Raw genomic sequence first — 27,108 nt, 5'->3', positions numbered from 1 at the left:
TTAGGTAGCTCCTGGCTTCGCGTTCGGCTTGGCACGGGACCCCGATGCCTTCTTTTTGGCGACGTCTCCGTCGCCAACACGGTTGAGTAGTGTTGAGGACCCGCTTGAACACGAAGGTGCCTCTGTGTCAACCGGTGCCGGTCGCTTGAGTGGTTGGCTGCTGCTCGAGGAAGGGCCGTCCTCGCTAACTGTGTGCTGAGGTGTAGTCGGAGCCTTGGAGACAGTCGGTACGGGAGTCGCATCAGGTTCCACGTGCGCATTCTGTGTGGTGCTGGTGTTTGGGGATGCTGCAGGTTCCAACACTGGAAATTCTTCATTCTTGTCGATGTTTTGTGATGGCTGGGTGTCTGTACTGTCCCCGGGCCGTGCGTCTCGTGAAGGATGGGCCGATTCAACGGGTGGCAATTCCCCGGTGACGTCAGCTACCTCACTGACGTCCATTAGGAGCTCCGCCGCTGTGTCATCTTCGTGTGTTTGACGTTGTCGTAACATGTCCGCATAGGTGGCGCCGTTGACACACTCCTCGGTTTGGTGACCATACCGCCGGCAGTTGGAGCACCTCGGTGTTCTACAGTAGCGTCGAATATGTCCCACTTTGTTGCAGCGCAAGCACAGCGGAGGTCGGCCAGGAATAAGGACGAGGCTCTGGCATCCGTAGACTTGAAGGAGATGTGGTATCTGACTGGCATTGACACCATCCCCTAATACCAGTACTACCTCTCGATTTAGAGTCTCCATGTGCTCAAGCTCGCTGCACCTCCATTTTTCTCTCTTGATCGATCGCACTTTGCCAAACGGGGCGAGAGCTTCGATAACTCGTCGATCCTCTAGATGCTGTGGAAGCCAAAGAAGCTTTAGGTTTACTTCTTGCTTGTCCGGGTCAATGATGAGGCACTTTCGGCCTTTCACGCGGAGCTCTCGTTGAGCGACGAGCTTTGCCTTGGTAACAGCGTTGACACACGTCAGCATCCAGACGTGAGACATCTGGAACTGTCCGAGGCTCACAACGTCCTTCAATTCGACGATGCCACGTAGGGCGTCTCGAAAATCAGGAGCTCGATACGGGCGCGCCGAGAGGTCCCCATGCAAGAAAACGGATTTCAGGCTCAGGTTACCTGATGTCAGACGTGGCAGGATTATCCGGTAGTCTTCTGTAACGTTATCAGACGTCATAACGTTTCCTCGGCCAGCGGCCGATAAATTTTCCCCGGAGAACATGGAAAACGTGGCCGTTCGAAACGGCGTCTTCTTCTTTCTCCCTGAGCTACTGCCGGCTCGGAGACTTCTACGCTTACAGATCGTGTTATACAAGAAACAACATGCCAGTTCGGCGTTCGCGACAGTTTTTCTTTGTAGGTTTGTCATGACGGTTGCCGGCAAAATCTCCGCTTCCTATTAACAATCATACAATCATGTGGCTGCAGCAGAATCTAAAAAGTGCACAAGAGCCGCTGACATGCCGCCGACCGCCTGATTTTGCAATGACAAGCCAGTGGCCCGAGCTTCCCCGACCTTGCGAACCAAGCGGGCTGCGACGACAGCGTCATCACGCTCGCACGAACGGACGGGGCCGCCTTTCCGAAGCACCGCTAATGCAGAGCTTGTCAACTGAGCCGTTACTACTAACCCTATGCCCATTGTGTTCCAGTCACTTTGCAAAACAAAACACCAAGTAGAAAATGGACTTACTCCTTGATCAGCGTATTCATGGCCTCTTGTCTCTGGACGCCGCCGCGTGCTATCTTGGGTGGCTTGAAATGTGCACAAACCGATAACAAAGCTTCTCAAGTCGTCGAACCTTGAACGCCTTGAACCGCTTGAAGTTGAACTAGGCCTGATGAGTCCACCATCAGCCAGCTGCACCGGCCATTGCACCGGCATCAGCGCGACACGATCGAGTGGATGGGTGAATAATAAAATTATAAGTACACTTTTTGCAATGGGAGGTAGTTCGCGCCACCTGGCGGACAACTATCACCGCGCAGGGAATTTAGTCAGATTTTCGGGGATTAGGACGAACATGAATATATTTTAATTAAAGCACCCGTCACTCCTCTTTTATGCAAGAGAGTCGCCAGTTTTCGTGTTCACCCTACGCAGTCGGTGTACAGGGAATTCCAAGGAAGGTATGCATTGGTATGCATAAACAAGTAATGGCGGAACTGGCGGAACTTGCTGGGACGAGATCACTTCCGGTTCACCTGCTTCATCTGTATGTTTGCTCGGTGAGCAGGGATGAGCAGCGCGCCTTTTTTTTTTTTTTTAGTTTTTCTTGTTGGAAAATTGGAAAGGTATGTTGAAAACCGGACAATTAACCTTGGACCGGACCTAAGATAGATCGGTGTATGTTTCTGGACCTTACGGAGCCAAGAAGAAGCACCGCATCTCGTTTTATTTGGCCTCCGTAGCCAAAGTTACGTAACTTTATGTGACGGGTCAGTGGAAATCTGTGTACACGTGAGACATTCAACGAAGTTAGACGCCCACAAATCAACCGAGGCATCGGCATGTGATTGTTTTATGTTTTTTGTGCACGGGAGAGCGTTTGTGAGAACTGCATCGCATCGTCAACTGCGCGGCGTCGCGGTGAGTGTTCGAGCTGGGCAAAGCGAGACTACGCTACGCCTGTCGGACGTAGTTGAAGGAAGGTGCGCAGGATTGTGCAACTGGTGCTCGATCGTGCCGTGGAAGAAGCAAGCGGTGCGTTTTCGACGACGTGTAGAGATATCGTGATCGGGACAAAGCCGTCGCACTGTGTATAGTACGATTGTGCCGTTCGTTCCCCTCAAAAAGCCAGCGGCGTGTTTTCGACGACGAGTGGAGGTCTCGTGATTGTGACAACGTCGGCCTACCACGGCGGGAAGTGTGATTCGTTCGATAAAGTTCTTTCGTTGTCGCGAAGAGTCGGATATGTGTTTTCCTCCATTTTTTCACCCAATATTTTTAACCATGGCTTAGTTAGGCGAGCTTTTTTTTTTTTTGTTTTTTTGTTTTGCTCTGCACGCGCTGCCATTAGCCCAATGTGCTTCTTTTGTAGCCATTTGACAACGTCCTTACTGCTACCAGTCACCTTGAGGTTTTCTCAGGTGGAGAGAGACCCGACTTCTGACCGTGATTTCACTCAATATTTTTTGACTGTCGCTTATATAATTTGTTTTTTAAGTGATAGAACTTTTCTGTTATATTTGATGTAGCAATACTGCCAGCCAGGTTTTGGTTATGAAATACATGTGCTTATTCTGTGTTTGTTTTCAGGTTTTCTGGTTTTATCTTGGCCAGAAATCTGTGACTAAAGAAAAGCTGTTGTTATGAAGAATTTTGTAATTGGCAAAAGAATACCAGAGAAAGCTTTTTTTCATATTCTGGTTCATTTTTGTTGTGTACAACAAGTCCAGAATTCACTGCTCTGTTAAAGGCACAGTCATTTTTTAATGTTTTCGCATTTTGTACATATAATTTGTGTTCAAATAACAAAATATAATTTTTGTCCAAATGAAGTTTTCTGAGCCAATTTTATAGTATGGAATGCGCCACGGCCTGGATTCCTCAAGTGTTAATCCCTTCTCCCAGTCTTACCTGGCCAGGGCAAACATGTAGCCACCTACATGTGACCAGACTTAATATTTGCAGAACAAGCGGAAGTCATTGCTTACCAAGCCCGTGGCTTGTATACTTTTGTCTCTACTGGGCAATGTAATGCCAGAGAGGATTGGTGGTCCAGAATAAAAGCAGCACTCCGCATACCCATGTTCTATGGGACACTCTTTTTCTTTTGTTGACCAATTTGAAACAAGCCAAATAGGGTGACCATCTTTCGGATTGGTGGCCTGGGATAAAAGGAGCGGTCAGTACCCATGCAGTCTTCTACCAGACAGTTTTTTTTCATCATTGAATAAGTTACTGCCAGTCAACACTGGTCGGACATGTGCTGAGGATGTTTTTAGGACTGGTGGCCGGGGATAAAAAGTGTGGTCAGTAGCCAGGCTTCTACTGAACACTTTTTTGTCTACGTTGACCAAGTTGCTGCCGGTCAACATTGGCCGGAAAGGTGCTGAGGACATTTTTAGGACTGGTGGCCGGGGATGAAAAGAGTAGTGAGTCCCAGGCCTCTACCGGACACTTTTTTGTCTTCGTTGACCAGGTTGCTGCCAGTCAACATTGACCAGGCAGATGCTGAGGATGTTTTTAGGACTGGTGGCCGGGGATGAAAAGAGTAGTGAGTCCCAGGCTTCTACCGGACACTTTTTTGTCTTCGTTGACCATGTTGCTGCCAGTCAACATTGACCGGACAGGTGCTGAGGATGTTTTTAGGACTGGTGGCCGGGGATGAAAAGAGTAGTGAGTCCCAGGCTTCTACCGGACACTTTTTTGTCTTCGTTGACCAGGTTGCTGCCAGTCAACATTGAGCGGACAGGTGCTGAGGATGTTTTTAGGACTGGTGGCCGGGGATGAAAAGAGTGATCAGTACTCCGCCTTCTACCGGGCACTTTTTTGTCTTCATTGACCAAGTTCATGCCGGTGAACATTGGCCGGATGAGTGCTGGTCACCTTTTTGAGGCCGGTGACCAGGGAGGAAACAAAGACTTGGTGGCCAAGCCCTTCCCGAACATAATTTGGTGATTGGTTGCCAATGGAAAAACTAAGACTCTGTGGCCGGGGACTTAATAGTGATCTTTTGGGGACCTTTGGCCAGCTGCTTTCCAGTGGCCGGGCTGGCCAGGCAGGTGCCGAGCAAAAATCAGGCATTGGCCAGTGTCGGGCCAAAATTTTGTGCTGCCTCGGGGATGTTCCGCCCCATCATTCGCTGAGCTGATTTTGTAGATCGCGGAGATTGGCTCTTTGAGTGTTTTGCGGGAAAGTAGACGCGCAAGCATTTTTAGAGTGTACGGGGTGTCACAAAAGAAAATTTACACGGCCTTTTCTACCGCGAAAATAAACTAGGCCTCGCCGAACGCTCATTCTCCGTCCAAAGGTAGTGCTAGAGGTCACAACCAGGTGCCAAAGTTTCAGCTCGATCCGACAACTTAATCAAAAGTTATATGTGATTTTCTGGAAGTTTCAATGGGAAAATGGCGGCCGACTGAGTTTTCAAACACATGGGGCTCTATGGCACCAGAAACCTAAAAAGGGCAAAAATGGGCTCCATTTTCCCATTGAAATTTTCAGAAGCATACATCGCACAGAAAAAAGGTTAAAGTCGTGTTGGTGTCTGCCCAAGAGCCCATTTTGAAAAAATAGTTATGTTTAGAAAAAAATACTTTTTTCAGTTTTTTAGAAAGGGGCTTTTTATTTTATTTTTTCATTTTAAGCCCATAGTTTAAAGTAGAAACTTGTTGGCCATCATCAATAACCCCTATATCAACCCTTTTTAGAGAAGCATAAAGCATGCTGAGCATTTTACCATGCTTTCTAAAACCCTTCAATTCTGACGCGTACTCTGGTTTCGGATTCTTACCCAAGCGCATCTTGGCGGCAGCTGTCCTGCCCTCCAACGGCTGAAGCGCGCAACCAAGGTCAGCCCAAAAGTCAAAGCTCAATCTTTGAATGTCATGCTCTTTCGAACAGCGAGGCGTTGGCGTTCCTTATCGCCTAACCACGCGCGCGCTACTCTCTTCGTTTTCTACGAGAGAGGGAAGGGAGGCGGGCGGGTGGGCGGGCGTGACTATACTTCGTTTGACCTTAGGTCCGAACGCGGCCGATGTTATGACCTGAAGGGCCAATCAAACAGCGCAAAAAGGGCAACGACGTTATGGCGTGCTCTCTGCGCTTGATAGGACAAGACGGCTGAGGAGCCCCCACAGAGAGACGGTGAATACCGGCTATTCCTATCAACTACAGAGAGCACGCCATGACGTTGCGGCCCCTTAGCTGTTTCATTGGCCCTTCGGCTGATAACATCGGCCGCGCTCGGACCTGAGCTGAAAAGAAGTATTACGAATTGTCTGGCTTTGGTTCTGTGCTTCGGCCGCCGGAGGGCAGGACAGCTGCCACCAAGAGGCGCCTGGATAAGAATCCGAAACCACAGTAGGCGTCAGAATTGAAGGGTTTTTAAAAGATGGGAAAATGCTCGGCATGCTTTATACTTGTCTAAATATATGGGTTATTGACGATGGCCAACGAGTTTCTAATTTAAAATATGGCCTTAAAAGAAAAAAAAGAAAAATTTGCTTTCTAAAAAAAAAATTAAGACCTATTTTATGGAAATGTTATTTTTTCTAAATGGGCTCTTGGGGAGACATCAACACGGCATCAACCATTTCCTGTGCGATGCTTATTTTTCGCAGAAGCGATTTGGCCTGCGTTCTCTGAAACACATTGTATGTATAATGTATATTACATACGCAGGAGCACGAGGTCAATAGTTGCACAAACATGTTTTTCCCAAATTCTTTAGCACTGTAAATCCCGAAATAAAAACAAGTCAAGAGCTGCGCTCTGATTTTGCATTACAAATATTAGTAAACGTCTTTCAATTTGTTTGGTCCTTCTTTACAGGCATCATTGCCTTACCCCCTGGCTGCTCTCACCGACTTTGTGCAGCAGCGATAACCGTTAAACCATTTATTACGACAGCGTAATGCCAACCCCCGCATTTCTCAGTTCCGACCTCATACACTTTCCCCGCGCCTTTGTGCGTAAAGATGCTCTTCGAAAGACCCCATCAACATTCCTATGATGGCCGATTCAAGATAGTTCACGAAAGCCAAAAGCAGTCTATCCGGACATCAAAATCAAGCAGAAAGTCATCTGGGTGATTTCAGATAAGACCGACCAAAGGGTGGCTGGTCGACATTTCTAAATCAACTGATGTTTTTATATGACATTGTCTAGTGTCTGGTATAAACGAATCCACACTTAGTTTTGACCAGAAAAAAAATTTGGAGACAAGAAAAATCGTAAGGCAGGGAGAGGTGGACAGTTGCAATAACGCGCACTGATGGAGGGGGCAAGTTTGAAAGTGAATAATTAAAACAATAAAATTAGGAGAATTTTAAATTTTTTACAAACAAACTATGGGTACAACTTGCTTGTAATATAAAGTAATAATATTTATTAAAAATTTATTTAGTTTTCTAAAAATTGCCAAACATGCCTGCTCGAACGACAAATGGCAAACTTTGGAAATCTGTATCTCATGAAATAATTTAATCATTATTACATAACTTGCAGACATTATTTTACTGATATATGGCTATTATTGAAAAAATAAATAAGGTATCTGAGTGACACAATAGTTACAATATATTTAGGCAAACATGGGAAAAAAATCAAACAAAGAAAAATTCCAATGCGAATAAAAAAAAAAAAACACCACCTTCGATTTTTTTTAAATTTGGGTACCCTGTTATACTCTATTTCGGCATTCATTTCTATTAAAAACATCTTGCATCATTGCACTGTGAAAGAAGAAACAACTCCCCAAAGTAGGGTCCTTTTTCAAAGCCTACACTTAGCAGTGTCCTATACAAGAAGTGACTCTGAGTTCCAGTTTCATGAAACTTGCACAAATCTTTTATATACATTTATTCAGATGAGGTCATTGATAAAAAGAGCGATCGGTCACACAGTAAAAGGGAGGAGAAACTATATACAGCATTTTACATAAGCGTACAAAGTAGTATCATATTAGAGACTAATGATTTGAGAAAAGATGATGCAGTGTGAAGTTGTACCTTCCGGTATATTTTACATCTAGAGTAAAATAAATAACTTTACTTCCACACACAAAAACAAAGATATAATAGTAAGATATTTAGGTTGGCTGTGTATTTACGATTACAAACAATTTCAGGTGACGGATGCCATAGTGCCTAACTGGAGCAGCTTCGATGCTCTCGGTGTATGAATGAATCGTGGCAAGCCGATATATTTTATCCTGCTCGAGGATAACATTTTGGGAATTTTTTCATAGTGATCAGATAAAAATTATTAGTAACCACCAACAAAAACAGTAGGTTAAATACCCCGTGAAGAAAAATGTGATAAATAAGATGTCCCAGCATTCAAAATGAGCAGTCCTTGGGAAATCAAATTCGGCACTTTACGCTAAGGTTTTCCTCGCTGTACCCATTTAATAAAGTTGCTTCCAAGCAGATCCGACTGTCCCTGCTACATATACGTCACAGGTCCCCCCTGTTGATGACTTGCTGAGCCGCCACGCGTGCCAAGACTGAATGCCAGGGAAGGCGCGCACCGTCAGCCACTCTTCTTTTTTTTGTTCACGATACCGAACAACCTCATTTTCGTCGAGATATACAAGATGCACGCCTTTCAGTTTCTTTGATAGAGCGCTCACCATTGTCCTGGCCGTCTGAATTGCGCTTACTGAACGTTCTCTCAGGTTGTTCAGCGTGGCCTGGTGCTTCACGAGTCCGCCAACTCCGTCACATGCATTTTTCCCATGTCCAGATGCAGAAAATAACCACTGAGCTTGTGTGCAATCGTCCTTTGCAAATTGGTGAAGCTGGTAGCCATTCTTGAAATGACTGGTGGCGCCGTCAGTTACGTACGTCACGTACGAGTATACCGCAACGTTGTCTTCAACCCACTCCTTCACTTTTTCTAGAGCCAAGCAAGCGTGAGCGGCGTCGTGACAGAGGTCCTCACTGATGATGGCAAAGCTGTTTGTAGATTTTCTTGTCGTCACTACACATGTAAATATCGAAACTTGTTTTTTTTTTACAGTGATATGCTTGCACTTCGTCAGGAAGCACGATGGTCCAGTTTTCAGCAAAGTCAAATGAAAGACTATGCTCCCGCGTTGCATCCACGGTTTTTCATCGTAGATCGCTTTACCTTGCGTTGGCCGGATATGGTTGTGAAGTACCCAACTTCCAACCGTCACTTGGATGACTTTTAGGAAAGTCTCAGGTTCCAAAGTTTTTTTCACAAGGTCGCCGGACTCCCATGTTGCAAGCACAATCTCTTCATCCTCCGGGATATGAAGTTCCTGGAGTGTAAGAAACTGGCCTTTTGGGCAGTGATCACAGTCTCCTTGAAGGCACAGTTCTGTTGCTGGGTCGCACAGAAATGCCGAGTTCATTTCACCTGTGTTGAATGTTGAGCCTGTAACTAGAGCGGCAATACAAAGATAATAATTGCGCAGCGCACACAAACGCACACTTCCTGGTCTGGAATACATTGGACCCATCTAGGGCGCAACGAATAAAATTTCGTTAGCCCAACGCCGGAATCGGGATGCTTGTCTTTGTATATACGGAAGGCCTCTCGTATTGAGCGTGTCATGAAGCGCTTTGGCACGAACGTTTTCTCTCCGTTGAGCATGACAGAGATGACGTCCTTCTGGTTGGGACTTTGTCGCGAACATTGTAGCTCGTCTTTCGTGAAGTACTCTAGGGCAGCAGACAGGTTCTCAGGGCTCACCTTGCACCTCGTGTAAGGATCCGGCTCATACCACACGCCATGCTTTTCCTTGAGTTTTCGGCATTTACTGATGAGGTACATTGAGGCCTGTGGAATCATCTTTTGAACCTCATTCTTCGTCAGTGTTGACGGCAGGAGTGTAAGCAGTGGACAACGTTCCCGGAGAGAGGTGGCGGTTTCAAAGGCCTGCCGAAAGTTGTCCACCCACTCATTGCATGTGGAGCATGTTGGTTCGGACGACCCCGATGGTGCGTCCCTGTCGTACGCAATACGTAGCCTTGAGCGTATATTCTTGACAGCAACCTGCTCCAGTTCTGTCTGCTTTCTCTTGACATAGGCAGGCCTGTCCCGACTTCTTACGACGCTTGGTTGTCTCAGCGGCGACACATCTGTAGGTAGTATGCTGCGATTTAGATCTTCAATTGCTTCTTCAGCTGGCACAAATATGTCAGGGCACTGCTCTGAGCTTCGCATCGAGATCGCCTTAGTGATGTGCATGAAGCAATGGTAGCACAGGTAGTCCGTCGCACTCACTTTGGTGGAACAGTCAGGCGGAAGAATTTGCTTCAACGAGTTTAGGTCCAACTCGCCAACACTTCGAAAATTCCGCTGCTTTGGTATAGTCTTTTTGTGTTTGCAAAAGCAATCTGCACAAAACACTCGTTCGGAGCTCCAGGACGTCTTCATAATGTATACATAAATAATAGAAATTAAACCTCAACTGATGGCATATAATTGCCAAGTGAAAGAACTACTGGGTGCACAAGTGACAAGTCCGAGGCTGAGGAGCTCACTCACTGCAAACGTACATTTGAAAAGAGAGGTCACAACTGAGGCTGTCGGCAAAGCTTGATCCACGTCAAAGGAAGAAAGAGGGAAAGTCTCCAGGCAAACAATTGTGGTCAGTGGCCTTCGAAAAAGACTTTCCGGAATCGCACTGTCGTCCCTCCACGCGCTGATATGAAAGCACCCGAGCTTCTACCACGTGGTTCATGACACAGCCTGAGCCATGTCGGCGACCGGTTCGCGAGGGGTTGGCGGTGGGGTTACGTTGATGGTCACTCGGATTAGCCCTTGCTGTACTGAGCTACCGCCTGCAGTGCCTTATCGCCGGCTGGTGTCAACAACGAAAACACACACACCCTGTCTACACCAAAACTACAAGCGTTCACCGCACACGCGTCGCCGCCGCTTTTAAGCTTTTGTGAAATTGCCTTCTTTTGCCGCGGAGAACCGCCTTATCTTAACTACGCGCCTGAAATCCTTCCAGGCGGGCGTACACAATATCAAGCGTTTCGAGAAATGCCCGTGGAGTAGAACTATGGGAAAATTCGGAGCCCGCGATGTCGATATCGTCGCCGTTGTGTTAGTACGCCGTCGCGTACTGCAGTCCCCCGTTGGGGGAGGGGGGGGGGTTTACTACGATAACATGGCGACAACGTTTACACTCTATGTATTTACGCGAGGCTCGAGTATTTGGGGATAATGCTGCCGGTTGGTGTGCCCCTTTGTGCCTGATATTATCGCCCGTGACGCCAGCGAGTGAGATAGCGACAGGCATGACTGCTCAGTAAACAGGCGTCGGCGGCCATGTTTTGCTGGTTGAAGCGAACCCCCTTGTCCTGGACAGCGAGCGGGGAAATGCGAAAAAAAGATTGTATCGGCCGTTTTGCCAGAACTAGCGACGAGTGTCGTCTGCGGTTTCCGGCAACTATTTTGCCATAATCGTGAGCTTAGCGAGGAAATTATTTTTGCTAGCCACAGAACACTACCACGCAGAAAGGGAATGCTTGAACATGTTTTTGTTCTGGATATATATCAGGCATATATATGAGAGAGAGAGAGAGAGAGATGAAGGTAGAGCAGAAGAGGGAATAGCGTATAGTGTCGCAGGAGAATAAAGTAAACAAAGTTCCTAGTGGCCGATGGCTGCATGATCTTTTCTCGGATCACTAGTCCGTAATATGATACCTCTTTGTACACAGTAGTTTCTCCTTAATTTAAGTGTGTGAACGATTTCTTTAGTTATCATTGGCCTCATCTGAATAAAAATATATAAAAGATGTGTGTTGGTTTCATGAAACTGGAACTCAGAGTCAGTTCTTGTATAAAACACTGCTAAGTGTAGGCTTTGAAAAGGACCCTACTTTGGGGAGTTCTATCTTCTTTTTCAATAAAATGATGCAACATGTTTTTAATGGAAATGAATGCCGAAATAGAGTATAACAGGTTACCTAAATTTAAAAAAAAATAGAGGGTGGTGTTTTTTTTTTTATTCGCATCGGAATTTTTCTTTGTTTGATTTTGTTTCCATGTTTGACTAAATATATCCTAACTATTGTATCACACAGATACCTTAGTTTTTTTTTAATATTGTCTATATATTAGTAGAATAATATCTGCAAATGATATCATAATGATTAAATTATTTCATGAGATACAGACCTCCAAAGTTTGCCATTTGTCGTTCGAGCAGGCATGTTTGTCAATTTTTAGAAAAATAAATAAATTTTAAATAAATATGATTACTTTATATTACAAGCAAGCTATACCCATAGTTTGCGCCTAAAACGTATTAGAGTTCTCCTAATGTTATCGCTTTAGTTATTCACTCTCAAACGGGCCCCCTCCATCCGTGCGCGTTAATGCAACTGTCCACACCTCATGCCTTACGATTTTTCCTGTCCCCAAGTATTTTTTCTAGTCAAAACTAAGTTTGGATTCGTTCATACCAGACACTAGACAATAACATATAAAAACATCAGTTGATTTGAAAATGTCGACTAGCCATCCTTTGGTCGATCTTATCTGAAATCACCCCCCTTTAGACCGCCTCAATTGAGCCTACCTCAATAAGACCATCGGAGATAGGCTGGCTTAAAGTCTATCCAACTCTACACCGAGCAGTTTATGTCCAGCTGCCACCAGACATTTTAAATGAACTGTTTTCCTTCTACCTACATCGACATAACACTTACCATCAACTTGTATTGCTTAAGGATCCTTGACGGCACCTCAGAGCTAGAGAACGACTTAATCCAATGAATCAAAGAATTAAAGCTTTCAGGAATCCGCCGAAAGCCAAAATAACGGCGGAGCCCGAATTTGAACTCTGGGCCCCCCACTGTCCGGTCGGCTGTGCTAACCTCGACACCACTCCACCTTGACTTTCTGGCGTTTCCTATCCGTCTTATTAATGCACAAGAAACGCAATGTATCCAATTGGATGTGTTTAGGAAACACACGCCGCCGCGTGGAACGCGGTACGACGCTTGGTGTCACGTGGTACGTGCTCGTTTGTGCTCCAGAAATACTTCCACTGTTCTGTCTCGTCCCGTGTACAGGTATTATTCTTTGTTTATGAGCTTTTAGAGACACGAGATCATCATCATCTGCGAGAATCAGCAGCCACGTTATTGAATATACAACACGGGCACTTCACACCATCATACGTGGTCTTCGAGGAGGGTATAAACGTGTTCTGTCTCATAATTTATGTATATATTTATAAATGGATAACTCTTCAGTCAAACGTGTTTTAAGCAAAGTTTCGTTTAGTCTATGCTTTGAGCTATGTTATATATATTCTAAAAAATACGCCCGTCGGGGGGGGCAAGTTTCTTTGAATTCAAATGAAATCACCTTTATGTGTAGAAATCTTTGTACAATAGCTTGCCTTAGGGTGCCTTCATGTGCGCTTTGCTTAGGGTGGAGACATCTGGCCATTTTGTCCCACACTTTTATTTTTATTTTTTGTTCAGAAGCGCGTGAAAGAGCGTGTCTCTGCACGCGTTTGTGGCGCTGACTGTGCTATGGCGACATTTTGTTTTCGTCGATTTCTTTGTATTTTACCCGTGAGCGCGTGCTGTCGGCATCGGGTACTACAAAGGGTGGCATCACCCTTTACAGAAGAACATTGAGGCACCCTAGCTTGCCTTATTCTGAGGTCGCACTGCTCATACATCATAAAAAAATACGGTCTGAAAATACGAGTCAACGCAATATGCGTGGTTCGAGTGCCGCGTGCCAAGTTTTCTTCTTGAACTCATTACCATGCAGCATTCGAAGCACGTTCGAATCTGTATGTGGGTTGTCGTTTGTACGATGCATAAGCAGCGTGACCTCGGATTTAGAAACACACAGGACAGAGGAACCACTTCAGCGATCTGATCATTAATGTTTGCTTTCGTTTTTATAAAGCAAATTTTGATTTGTAGCCTTTCAAGATGGCAGCTATGAAAAAGGAAACTTAATATGAAGAAAAAGTATGGGGGGGTTTAAAGATTTTGCATTTTCTTAACAACCCAGAGAAGGTATGCATGTAAGCTGTTTCGGTGAAGGGGTACTTGTTTACTTTCAGATGTGTGAAAGCATAAAGACATATCCTGGCCTTCTCTTCGGTGTGGCGCTATTTGGGCTGGAGTTTGAGGACAGCGAGAAGATATGCCTCAAAACGTGGGATTGGAAATACGCTGCTGGATTTTGGCGCACATATGAAGTGTCTTCGTACATAAAGTGGGAGATTGAGGACCTTACCTTCCAGAACAACTCCATCTGTTGAGCAAGTGTGTCGGAAAAGAAACCACAAAAAAAAATAGCCGGCGAACATGTTGCACGAATTTCTTTGACTCAAACTCTACCATTCGTAGGGACTCGTTTTACTCGCGGAGTCCTGTAATGCGATCCTGTCATAGAAAGTAAAAGCATTTATTGTTCTTTACTTTTTCTTTTTTTTTTTTAAGAGAATTTTTTTTTATTTAGATTTTCATTTTTTTAAGTAGTGCCCAAAGGGGGCACAATGTTTCGCGATCTCTCTCATTCTGGATTTGATAAGCAAACAACCTGAATACAAATAAACGTCTATTCTGTACACACGAAAACAAATCATCACAGAAACAAATAAAATAAAATACATAGAAGCACACTTTTTCTCGTAACCGATCATTTCTAAGCACACGCATGCCATTTTGATGCAAAAAACAAAAATAGCGATGTGGCAATCTTAGAGTCCAGCTTTAGAATATTCTAAATGAATTATTACGGATTGGTAATAAACCTTACAAATGGGTATTCGTTGTTGGAAGTTTATTTTTTTAAAAGCTACGCCAGGGCGCGCAGACGTTCGCCTTGCCTGCAGCCGGAGCCGCGGACAGGTAGCCTCTTTTTTTTTAAATTCTTACGATGTGCCGCACAGTGTATTATGGGGAGGTTCCAAGGAAAGGAGTGCAGTCCAGCGTCGTGACGAAACTGCAGGAGCGACTTGTAGTATCTGTCGTCATTCACCTATCGGTTGTAGTTAACGCGCGGGTGACCCCTTAGTCCGGTCTCGCTGAGTATCTAATGACGGGTGTTCTTGGCCCTGGAGCAGAGCCACAGCAGGTGACAAGCGCCCATTGTAGCCGCAAGGGCCGGACACTTAATAATAATAATAATAATAATGAGTTTATTCACAAAGAAAGCATACATACAATATACTTAGTCTCACAAAAGCACTTGCGTGCTTGTGCGTGAGTACTTACAGTCCAGCGTGGGATGAATTTAACAAATCGGATGTAAACTAAATTGATACACTGATTGGAGTCCTTTTTATGCGGAACTCAACATAAGTGAAAGAAAACAAATGGTTCATCGCCTTAACAGTATACAAGCACAAACTTTTAGGCCAGTAAGCATGAAACGAAATTACCTATTTTTATACAATATTAGTAATGATTTACATAGACTTTGTAATACCAAAAATGACACAGAATAATAAACTCTAGCTTTTAAAATCATGGCAATGCAAACAGTCGCGAATGGAACAACAGTGAATGCAGGCGTGCAAAAGGAATGCTAAAATACTTTAGAGACGTGAAAAAAAAAAGAAAAAAGGCATGGGTCTGGGAGCTCTCTATTCTTCTCCTGGCGTACTGCACCATTTACGCATTTCTTTTTTCACCTGTGCTAAGGATTGCAAATTAAGTAAACCATCGGGAAGATTATTAAAATATGTTGGTACATAATACTCCCTCAACCTTTTCCCATAATTAGTGTATATTCTTGGTATGTGAATCTCTCTGTGTGCCTTAGTTGTTTTTCATTAGCGGATGGTATTTTGAAATCGCGTGCGAAATAATATTTTGTGAGGACCATGAATTTATGCAGGTCATTCACTGTTAGCAATTGGAGTTCTGACAGCTGTTCTTGAAACGAAAGACTTTCTAAGTGTGTACCATACGTCATGTTTTGTATCATTTTTTTCATTAGGTTATTTATTTTCTGTAGTTTGTATTTGGATGAAAGTGCATATATGTGGATACCATATCTTAGTTTTGACTCACCTAACATCTGATAAATCAATCGCCTTAGATTAATGCTTGCAGAACTTCGGAGTTTATAGAGGTATGAAGAAATTATTCGCAGGTGTTTGAGTAGGTAGTCAATATGATGATTCCAAGATAAATACTCATCAAAGTGTATACCAAGGTACCTAGTTTCACTGGCGTAAAGTAGTGGTAAGCAAGAACATTGTCTACATTCCGATGAATCCAAAAAGATGGGTTGATTAAGGTTAATTCGTTTCTGGTGAGTTCGAAAGCACACGAGGTTTGATTTATCATTGTTCACAAAAATATAATTTTTTGAAAACCAACTCATAATTTGTTTGATGTCATCCTGTAAAATTGAAACGGCAGTATTATAATCTTCGTGTGTAATAACCAAGGCTGTGTCATCAGCGTATTGATACATTTTTGATTTCAAAGGAAGCAAAGATAGATCGTTTACATATATGTTAAACAGCATGGGACCCAAAACCGAACCCTGAGGCACCCCAGAGTTCAGGTGCGCAGTAGAACTTGTGCTATTTCCTATTCGAATTTCGTTGGGTTCTTTCAGTGAAGTAACCTTTAAAAAATGTACGGAAATGCCCTCTGAAACCAATTTTATCTAGTTTCTCAATTAAAAGTGAGTGATCTATTGTATCAAAGGCCTTTGTCAGGTCTAAAAACAGTGTAAGTACTATTTTGTTATTATCAATTTGTTCATTAATTAAGTCTGTTATCTCCTCCAGTAGAAGTATCGTGCCTCTTTGTTGCCGGAATCCATACTGGCAGTTGCTTATTAGTGAGAATTTGTCACAAAACGAAGTCATGACTTGTAAAACAATTTTTTCCATTATCTGAGAAATTGCCGGCAACAACGCGATGGGCCTGTAATTAGCAATATCTTTCTTGTTTCCTTTCTTATAAATTGGCCGTACTATTGAAACTTTTAACTTACTGGGTATATTTCCTGTAGACAACATACCATTTATTATAGCAAGCAGAACGCGTTTTAAGCAGTCTATGTTATGTTTTATATCTCTAAATCTTATTTCATCAAATCCCGCTGGCTTTGTTATAGACATATTGTTAACTATGTATTCTAGATCTGATTCTGTCATTTGGGGCAAGTACGCCGAAACAGTTGAATTCCCTAATAGCTTAGCTGTTCCTACCATGCTGTTTACTTGGTTACGCAAGTCTTGTATCTTTGTGATGAAGGTGTTATTAAACTCATTGCTAAGCTTATCTAAGTCAGTTGCACCGAAAGTTTTTTGTATACATGCATCTATATTATCTTTAGGGGGTCTGCCAATTATTTGATTTACGATATTCCATGTTTCTCTTAAGTTCTTCCCGCACTGCTGGAGTTGCGTCATATGAAATCTCTTTTTAGCAAGTCTAATTTTCGCAGTGAGGTTGTTTCGTACTCGTCTGAATTCTTCTTTTAATTTTATGTCATGCGGATTTTGCTTACACCTATTCCATAATTTGTTTTTTTCAACACTCATTTCTAGTATTTCTTTATCGATCCAATTATTTCCAGGTTTTCTCGGCTTTAGCTTTATTGTTCTAGTAGACTGTTTGTATATATTTTTAAATGTTTCAACTAACGCATCATAGAGGTTGATGTGATCCAGATGAAGCAAAGCATTCCAGTTATATCTTTGAATAATGTCATCTACTTTCTTATTGTCAATGATTTGTTTACGTTCATGTTTCCCTCTCACGGTCGTATGCTCTTCGTTTATTATACTAAGCGCAACAAAATAATGATCTGCTACCTTTTGTTTAATAGTTCCCCCTAGAAATTTTAAATTACTCAACCTTACTATCACATGATCAATGCACGATCTGGTAATTGTATGCCCTAGGTACTCTTCCCTTGTGTAATCGTTAATTAAATTATATAAACCGTAGTTAGACAATATGTCGAGATATTCCGTAACTCCCGTTTTCTTATGGCACATGGTATCTATATTAGAGTTACCTGCTAATACGAGTTGATCATTGTTATTAAACCTATTTAGTAATTTCGAGAATTCTTCATAGAACAACTCTAAATTATTGCTGGGCGGTCTATACACAGAACAAATTGTAAATGACAGTTCTGCTTTATGAATAGTAATCACAAGAACTTCTGCGTGTTTCATGGGCAGCTCAATACGATCAGTTAGCCAGGTATTTTTTACGTATACGAGAATTCCTCCTCCTTTTCTGCCTTGGCGGAGTGCTGAAAATGCGTGAAATTCATCAAAATTAAAAGGTAAAGGCTCTGTCGCCTCGATATTTATTTCGGTTAGTATTAGTACATCTATATCTATGAGTGTATCCCGCAGGTATACATTTAGTTCGCCCCAGTGTTTTTTAAGGCTTCTAACATTGATTTGAATGAGATGGAGAATCTGCCGGCTGCCTTCTATTCCGTCCTCAACTAGTAAATGTTTGGTGTACCTGTCCCAATCTGTAAATGAGTTGCACGAGGTCATATCAGCGGATGTGGTTCAAGTCACTCTCATCCTCGATACGTATCACAGCCGCCCCGTCTTTCCGCCTTACTAGAACTTTTCCATTACTCATCCAGACATATTTATAGCCTTTTTCCTTTGCACATTCTTTCGCGTTCCAAAACAACCATCGCTGGAGCTTCGTTAGGTTCTCGTTGATAAAAATGCGTTTAGATTTTAATGCGGAACGCTTATTGACCCATCTATCTCTCTCCGACCTGTCCCTGAACCGCACGATGATTGGCGGGATTTTTCCTTCCCTCGCTTTCAATCTATGCACAGACTCAATCTTATCCGGTTGAGGCACAGGAAGGTCCAGCCTTGCTGCTAGATTACCGAGAACCGCTGCCAGGTCTTCTTGATTATTCTGGACGATACCGTGAATTTCTATGTTCTTCCGCCGCGAATATTGCTCAGCGTTTTCAACCGCCCATTCAAGCTCTTTAATTCGCGCCTCCCTTTCTGTACCTAGTTTTTCTAGTTCTTTTGTCTTTTTTTTCAGCTCGTTTGTGACATGTGAGAGTGAGTCAACTTTTTTTATCAAGTCGTCGTACTGCTTCGACAGCATGTGAGTTGTTTTCTCGATCGCTTCGATGGTCTTTTCCTGCTTATCCAGTTTCTGAATAACTGTGTCATGCTTTGTTGACTGCAAATTTAGTTTTTTTTCAATGGTCTCGATTCTACTCAAGACCTCCATTAGTGTTTGGTTAGTTTTTAAGAGCTGCGTCATCAGGTTTTTCTGAGACTGAGTGCCTTCTTCAGTTTCGGGGGCTAGTGCTCCTGTCTGACTATCAGTTGGCAGTGATTGCCGCTGGGAGTGTACAGTACATGTTGTACACCTCCAAGACAACACATCAGAGGGAGTCATAGCTTTGAATTTAGTTTTGCTAACTCCCGCACATTTTCCAACATGATAGAAAAGGTTGCATTCTGCACATTTTAGCTTTTGGCTGTCAGGTGTTAATTGTTTCAAACAAGCGATGCAATCAATGCTCTCTTCTGGCGAAGACATGATTTGCAATATACCACAGCAATGTACAACAGCAGGCAGACCAGCGGAGTGATGAATGCAGTCAAAGGTCAAACTAAGACCTGCACCCACCTGAGGGTCAAAGCGGAGATGTTAAAATCGCCTCGTACACTCCGCTGGACTGCGCTGCTTCCACGCTTGTCTGTCGCTTATAGGCCGCGGCGTCGGTGGGCGTTGCTCCGCATCTTCGACATCCCTAGCCCGTCAGCGGTCCTTGCGTGGTGACGTTGCAGCTGCGATGGTAGAGCAGTTGCAGACGACCGGCGATGTTAGCCTGAGGGTCAAAGCGGAGATGTTAAAATCGCCTCGTACACTCCGCTGGACTGCGCTGCTTCCACGCTTGTCTGTCGCTTATATGCCGCGGCGTCGGTGGGCGTTGCTCCGCATCTTCGACATCCGCAGCCCGTCAGCGGTCCTTGCGTGGTGACGTTGCAGCTGCGATGGTAGTGCAGTTGCAGACGACCGGCGATGTTAGCCTGAGGGTCAAAGCGGAGATGTTAAAATCGCCTCGTACACTCCGCTGGACTGCGGTACCCGGGTCGGCAGGTGGGTGTTCCCAGGGCCAGGTGACGGAAGGTGTTAGAGCCGCCCCAGCCCAAATCCTCCAGTGAGAAACTACCTCCATCGGGGTAAGGGTACGGGGAAGAATGCAGACACACTAAAGTAATAAAGCGCGTGTGGCCCGTGGGAGGAGGGATTTCTGGGCTATGAGGTCGGACCGGTGATTTGAAGGGAGGCAATAGGGTGGTAGGTCAAATGAGGGTTGTGATTAGTGGGCATGGTGGTCAGCCAAAGAGGTTAGAGTGGTCGTGGCTATAGCCCTGTACCCAGGGAACTTTTATGTTGATGGTTGAAATTTTGTGTAGTGTGTGTATCTACTGACATATGTGTAGCGTCTGAGTAACTTTTGTCTGATGCTAAATTGCGTTTAGCGAGTCAGTGTTTATGGACTTTCTTGATGTCGGGCAGACTGATGACAGCTTTGATCGCGTCGTGTATGGCTTGTAGCTATTGGCGACGTGCGCGATCGAAACCGTCGCTGCGGTCGGCCTTCCCCGATTGGCCGAATGCTGACTATGACGTCAGCAAAGGATTTCTCATCGACGGAAATAAGAGGAATGGAAGAACTTCAATTTCGACGGTGTTGGTAGTGTTGTTTTAAGATCGTAATGATTTCAAGCTTCCCCCATGCTCCTTACAAACACCATCAAACTTAGTGTTCGCAAGGTAATGACGTCATGAAAGGTAAACATAGGAGGGCGCCACTAAAACATCTCGCCGCTAATATACCGGTTCCGTATTAAAAAAAAGAGCAACCCTTTAATCCTCTTCATTTGGCCTCCTGATTTCTATTATTTAGATTGTTCTTTAACTCGGTGCACGAAAATTTCAGAAAATCATTTTCAAAGTACCACTGAAGCCCCTTCTCCCCGGAGCTTGACGTCATATTAGAAGTTTTCGGAATCTCCGCTTTCTCGCATGTTCACCGCCTATCAAAGCTATCCACGCGCACACTTGCTATTTTCAAAAAGGTCGAAGAAGGACGCCACGACTGGTGTCAGTGCGCGGGAATATACCTGACAAGATTGCAATTGCACGCGCTGCCCACACGATGAACACACGCTTGAAAAATAATTGGGGTTGTGTGGATATTTATACAGTGTGTTGGTGGTCAGCCATTCCAGAGTTGCGACGAGTCACTCGCTGTAGATGAGCAATGTAAATTTAGCCAGTGCAGTACAACCGCTAACCTGGGGTCTGTAACGTGTACCACGCAGTAGTGATACATGACCGCACACCGGTACGATGCTCATCCAGATCGAAATGGGCAGGGGTGGGGATTCAACCCAAGATCCCTGGGTTCTGCAGCGCGAGCTTTCGCACCACGTGCTCCGAGCTGGTGTGCGCTAGCCCACTCGGCCACCGATTCCCCACACGCTTGACCGAAAGATGCTGGTATGACGAATGATTATCGGAGGTTTTAGGGGTGAAGCTCCTAAAGGGGTATTCACACGAGGGAGAAATCCCGGGGATTTCTCCCCGGCACGCGCGCATCACGAGATGAAAACGCGAGGCTTTTGCACATCGCAAAGCTTGACGTTTTCGTCGTGGAATGCGCGTGCCGGGGAGAAATCCCCGGGATTTCTCCCTCGTGTGAATACCCCTTGTCGGTATATCCGTCCGCCGTCGGGTGAACGTGCTCATGCTCGTGAGCTCACGCGCTCACGTGCTCACGAGCACGTCAGTACGTGCTCCCGTGCTCGTGTAGGGCAAAAAAAAACAAAGAAAACGCATCTCCACGTGGTGAATGATGTTGATTGGGGCGAAGCTCTGGTGGTGCTTGTCCGCGCAGACGGTGAGCCGCAGCATGCCAAGCCTTTCGTTCGTTTTCATCCATGTCAGAAAGAGAATGTGTAGTACGGAACGTGGTGATATACGCATTTGAGCATTTGACCGCAGCGTGACATGGATGAAAACGAACGAAAGGCTCGGCATGCTGCGGCTCACCGTCAACGCAGACAAGCACCACCAGAGCTTCGCCCCAATCAACATCATTCACCACGTGGAGATGCGGTTGTTTTTTCAGTTCCTCTTCAGTTCCACTGCAACGAAGCACTGAAAAATTGCCATTTCCTTTCTTGTTAAATCATCTTCCCCGTCATTACCATTCTTTGAATTGTAAATAAATACGGCTACACTAATTACATATACTTTGTGTATATAAAAGCTTAGTAGTACTTCAATGCCCCTCTTTAATAACCTATTTTTCCCGCTCTACACTTGAGACATTATTTTGATGGACCCAAGCTGAGCAACTCGATATGGGTCCACCTAGATGCTTTTCGTTTTGTCTTGCGTTCAACTACCGGAAAAACAAACGTGATATTCAAATTCGCGGACTAGAAAAGGTTTCGAATTCAACTCTTACTCGTATTTTTTTCACGACCTACCTCAACTTCCCTTTAAAGTGACAAAAAAAATAAAACACTTTCGGCTGGGATAAATTGGCATTCTGCTAAGCGCATATCCTTAAGTGTAGCCAAAATAAAACTAGCGCACGAGCGTAGAAGGTATAAAGCCTGCTATTGGGCACAAAAGTTAGACAAAATAGCTGACTGTTTCGTACTTCCTTTCCTTGGAAATCTCTCCCCAATTTGACTGTGATGCATCCGCGATGACCAAGCTCGTCAGCCGAACCCAGCTCACGCATTGAACACGAGCACTGGATTACTCGGACGTATGCGCCTGTCAACAATCAATCCGTCGATGAATATTTGATTTCGTGTTCGTGGCCCATGAGTTCCGTGGCGGCACTTATCATCGCTTGAGAATTACAAGTTCTATGGTGTGCCTAAATAGCACGGCGGAAAATTGGAGTCATCGCCTCTGATGCCCATGCACGTCACGACCACGTTACTTCTCATTTCGCTTTAGAGTTGAGCATTAAAACTAAGAAGGTAGCAGCTGAAAGATGATTTCATGGTCCCTTTAAGTCTATATGCAGCCGATGCTACAAGCGCGAGTGTGTGGACCTGATCAGTGCTTGCATTGCACGAACGTACGTGCATGGCAGGGACGCTGAAAGCCCGGATCTCGCTCTTGTAGGTTCTGCTGCGCTCACACTTAAAGTGAAACGGAGTGTAGGAACAAGGAGTCCGGTGTCTCCGTCTTGTAAATAGCCTCTTCGAAGGCGGGTTTATTTAGACTCTGCTACTTGTAAATAGTTGGGAGCGGTTACATTAGGGACACTGAATAAGCAACAGCTCAGTCACAAAACATCAGCCATTTCGGTGCGTAAAATCATTTTTGCCAATTATCCCAAGCTTTATCTGAGAGCACGAGAAACCGCTTTTTCGTTGTCCAGAAATGATAAAGGAGCCATCGACAAAGCAAGGACTTGTCGCCTGAACTTCCGGAGACCTAAAGATAAGAAAGTCCCAATGGACAATTTTTATGAAACTGCACTTCGCCATGCGCATCTCTTTTACAAATCCGCCATTCCGCTTCAGTCGGAAAACCAGAGGGAGAGTTTTGATGCCCTCCAATCCACCTCTTGTGGAAATCACCGGTTTATGGTGATTGGGCAGAAAACGCACCTGCACACCACAAGAGCTGCACGAGCCTCTCGCTTAAATGCCTGTCATGATTCCTTTGAATCCATGGAACACAAACTTGTGTTATCATAGGCCAACCCTTGAACCATGATTTCAAAAGTGTTGGATTTCGCGGCCTGAAGGCTTCAGCATCTGTGCTCACAGGCGACTGGAGCCCATTCTTTTCAAACGGAGCGCGGCGATTTGTGCAGGTACTCTGACTTCCCTATTGAAAAAAACAGCAAAGATATCAAGCTGGGCAAGCTTGTTTAGCTAGTTTTTAGGCTGGTTCGAGCTGGTTCGAGCTGGTCTAGGTAATAATCAAGCTGGTTCAAGCTGGTTCAAGCTGGCACTGCAGCTGGGCAAGCTGGTTAGAGCTGGTACTGAAGCTGGTTCAAGCTTGTCAAGCTGGTTCAAGCTGGTTTGAGCTGGCACTGCAGATGGGCCAACTGGTACTTGAGCTGGTTCAAGCTTGTCATGCTGGTTCGAGCTGGTTTTGAATGTGGCCCAAGCTGGTTCAAGCTGGTCTTGCTGGGAGCGGGCACGCCAAGCTGGGCGAGAGCTTGTCGAACTGGCATTGCCGGGATCGCGCGCGCCAAGGTCGGCTGGGGTGGGGACGATGCCACGTCCTGTTCTTTGTCCTCTCGTTTTTGGTAGACGACCGGGCGCTTCAGGCACGCTGCGAGCTTCCTTTGTGTGCGAGAAAAGAGAGAGAGTGAGTGTAGGAACGGGGAATTCGAGACAGGTTTCGCTATCTTGGGCAGATTTTTGAAGGGACGGCTGTGTGCGCGTTGTTTGGCGACTACTTGAACGGCGGTGCAAGCGAAGCGGGATTTAAGAAGACAGCGAGCGGCAGTCCGTTCAGCTCTGGAAGAAGTCGGATGCCCCGACTGAGGCGTCATTTCATGTCTTCGAACATATGTGTGCTCGTGAATGACGGTGGTGCCGAGGAGTATCGCCAATGCCGTCCAAGCCACACGGATTTACTCGCCTCTACCGACCACGCAAGAGGCCGCTTCGCCCCCATCACTGGCGGAACCCAAGTTCGCTTCTCTCATCCGTGTAAAATTTTTTTTGTTATTGCCTGTTTTTGGCGTGTGTCTAGTATTTTTCGCGTTGAGAGATAAACGATCTAGATTTAATAGCATTGTTTGTCTTGCACCGAGAACCACTATCTGTGCGTCGGTTAGTTCTGTGTCAGCGCAGTGGATGTGTAGCATCTGAGCTCATGTGAGCAGACCGCGAATACGAAAATAACAAATTAGATGCCGAGCTGGCTTTTCTGAAAAAGTTTGGCCTGTTTATTTTGTGTAATCGTGATTGATTGAAAACACGTTTATTGATCTTATATTGCGCGGAGCGCGCTGCGGAGGTCAGTTAGAAGGAGGATAAGGGATTAGGAAGTGGGGGCCAAAGAAGAGGAGAGGAGGAGGAGGAGGGCAACACTTCATGGCATCAAGGCCTTCGTCGACGAGGGAGGGGGAGGCCGTATCCTCTTGGCTGCAGCCGGAAGGAGCCGGTCCCCCACTGGAGGCGCAGTTGGGTCTTTTATGAAGGTGAGTAGTGCCTCCCAGAGCTCCAGAGCATGCTTGGGGGATATGGTGGTGTCTGGACATGCCCAGGCGTTCAGGGATGCGGGTACTGGGGCGTTTGTGATTAGGTCCAAAGCCTGTTGTCGTGGAATATTATACAAAGGGCAAAACCACATGAGATGGACCAGGTCTGCCTTAGAATTGCAGTTCTTGCAGATGCCAGAGGCTGCGGAAGGTCCCGCCCCGTCGTTCCCGCGAAACCGCTGTAAGAGATGCGGTGTCAGTAGGGTCCCTGTCTGAATTTGCCGAATCATGACGGCTTCCCTACGAGAGAAATGTTGGGAGGGAATCTTAAGGATGGATAGCGGGTTAGCGGCCATGGAGAGGTAGGTGGCTCGCTGGGCTTTGGTAGAGCGCAAGTCGTGCCAAGGGTTGGCAATTTCCTGTGAGGGGTTGCCTAGAGATGAGGAAGAGGAGGGTCCCTTGGCCAGCGCGGAGAGGAGGTGTGCGCGCGCTAGTCTGTGGGCTTTCTCATTACCGGGTATGCCACAGTGGGCAGGGACCCATCGTATGATGAATTGATGGCCGGACGCTCTCAGAGATGAGACGGCCACCTTGAGCTCGTGTAAGGTAGGTCCGGTATATTTGGTGTCCGAGCATATGTGGTGTGCCGCTTGCGAGTCAGTATAAATGATGTGCGTGACTGGTGCGTCTTCCTTTGCCGTAAGAAGTGCGTCGCGCGCATAGTCCGTGATGGTTTGAAGCTCAGCTTGGGTGCTGAGCGGGGGCGTAGCCGTTGCGTGCAGGTATCGTGCCTGTGCTTCTGTGTTACAATTGTACCACGCCGTGGCGTAGACAGCGCATTTGTGATCAGCTGGCAGGGATGCATCGACGTAGATCACGTGGGTGCAATCGTCAAGCGAACGAATGTACTTTAAGTGCCGTCTCTCGAGAGGGAGGCGCCTGCCGGTGCTCTGTATCCGCTGAGGGAGGAGTCCCGTCGGTGAGGACAATGTGTTCCCACGGCGGGGTCTGTTGTGGGAGTTCGGGCAGATCGTGCACGGCGTAGCCTAGTTTTGCAAGGATAGACCGGCCGGCTGGTGTTGTGCGAAGCCGTGCCTCCTGGATGTTGTAGTGCGCGGATACGAGTTCGCTGAGATCATTAATGCCCCCGCAACTCTTGAGCGCGTCTAGGCGTGTGTACCTGGGAAGGCCAGTAATCAGTCTTCGGGCCTCGTTCATAAGTCTTTCTAGAGCGAGCATCTGAGTCCGATTGACTGGATGATAGGGAAGACCATACAGGAGCCGTGAGACGACAAATGCCTGCAGGAATTGCCTCATCTCGCGTTCGCGGACACCACGGGTGCGTGTCCGCGAAGGACGTGTAGATCTTCGTTGAAGGACGTGTAGATCTTTTTTACTGATCCAGTCGTTTTCTGGAACCATGTGTTGGCTGTGCAATTTTCGTCCAGGTACATGCCCAGGATGCGAATGGTAGACTTCCTGGTGATGGGTTGGTCTCCGATAGAGAGGTTGTACATGTTCTTCTCGGCTCTCTTGGAGGGAGTACTACGGCCGCCGTGTATGACTAAGTATTCAGTCTTCTCTGGGGATGTGCTGAGGCCAATTTCGGTTGCAAAACTGTAGATAATGTTTAGGGCATTTCGGAGTATGTCTTCCTGCTGGCCGATGGACCCGCCTGCTGCCCAAAGCGTGATGTCATCGGCATATATTGTATGACCTAGTCCAGGCACTGCATCAAGACGGTGTGGGAGGGTGTGCATCGCCAAGTTGAAGAGGGTCGGTGAGATAACTGACCCCTGCGGTACCCCTACTTTGTTGGCTCGCGTGGCACTTGTGGCTTGGTCTACCTGCACTTGAAATCAGCGACCTTCCAAAAACGCGGCAATGAAGTTATATAGTCCTCCTTTTAGGCCGGCAGTTCTGGTTTGGGACATGATTGTGTTGTGCGGGACCCCGTCAAATGCCTTTTTAATGTCAACCCCAACGACAGCTCTCGGTTGTGTAGATTGCGGGTCGAGGACTGCCTCCTTAAGTTGAAGAAGCGCGTCCTGTGTGGACAACCCCGCTCTGAACCCTATTTGCGTTGGGGCGAGAATGCCATTATTTTCCAAGTACCATGTAAGGCGCGTATTGACCATCCTCTCCATCGTTTTACATAGGCAGGACGTCAGGGATATAGGTCGGAGGTTGGCCAGGTTATGTGGCGGTTTCCCGGGTTTGGGAATTGGTTTCACC

General features: G+C 45.8%; 1 protein-coding gene and 1 pseudogene across 1 annotated transcript; both read right to left on the bottom strand.

Moving 5' to 3' along the window:
- LOC115331287 lies at window positions 1-1,249 on the bottom strand. Its single transcript, XM_040221227.3, has one exon. It carries the CDS (start codon window positions 1,216-1,218, stop codon window positions 1-3), a length of 1,218 nt encoding a protein of 405 aa, XP_040077161.1. The 5' UTR covers window positions 1,219-1,249.
- A 23,515-nt stretch (window positions 1,250-24,764) lies between these two features.
- LOC120849102 lies at window positions 24,765-26,807 on the bottom strand (annotated as a pseudogene).
- Window positions 26,808-27,108: the final 301 nt, after the last annotated feature.

This window comes from Ixodes scapularis, unplaced genomic scaffold (genome assembly GCF_016920785.2).
Source record: "Ixodes scapularis isolate PalLabHiFi unplaced genomic scaffold, ASM1692078v2 PGA_scaffold38__2_contigs__length_395552, whole genome shotgun sequence".
Taxonomy (NCBI): domain Eukaryota; kingdom Metazoa; phylum Arthropoda; class Arachnida; order Ixodida; family Ixodidae; genus Ixodes; species Ixodes scapularis.
The sequence above is the reverse complement of the archived record's forward strand: the minus strand, read 5'-3'. Positions and strand labels throughout refer to the sequence as shown.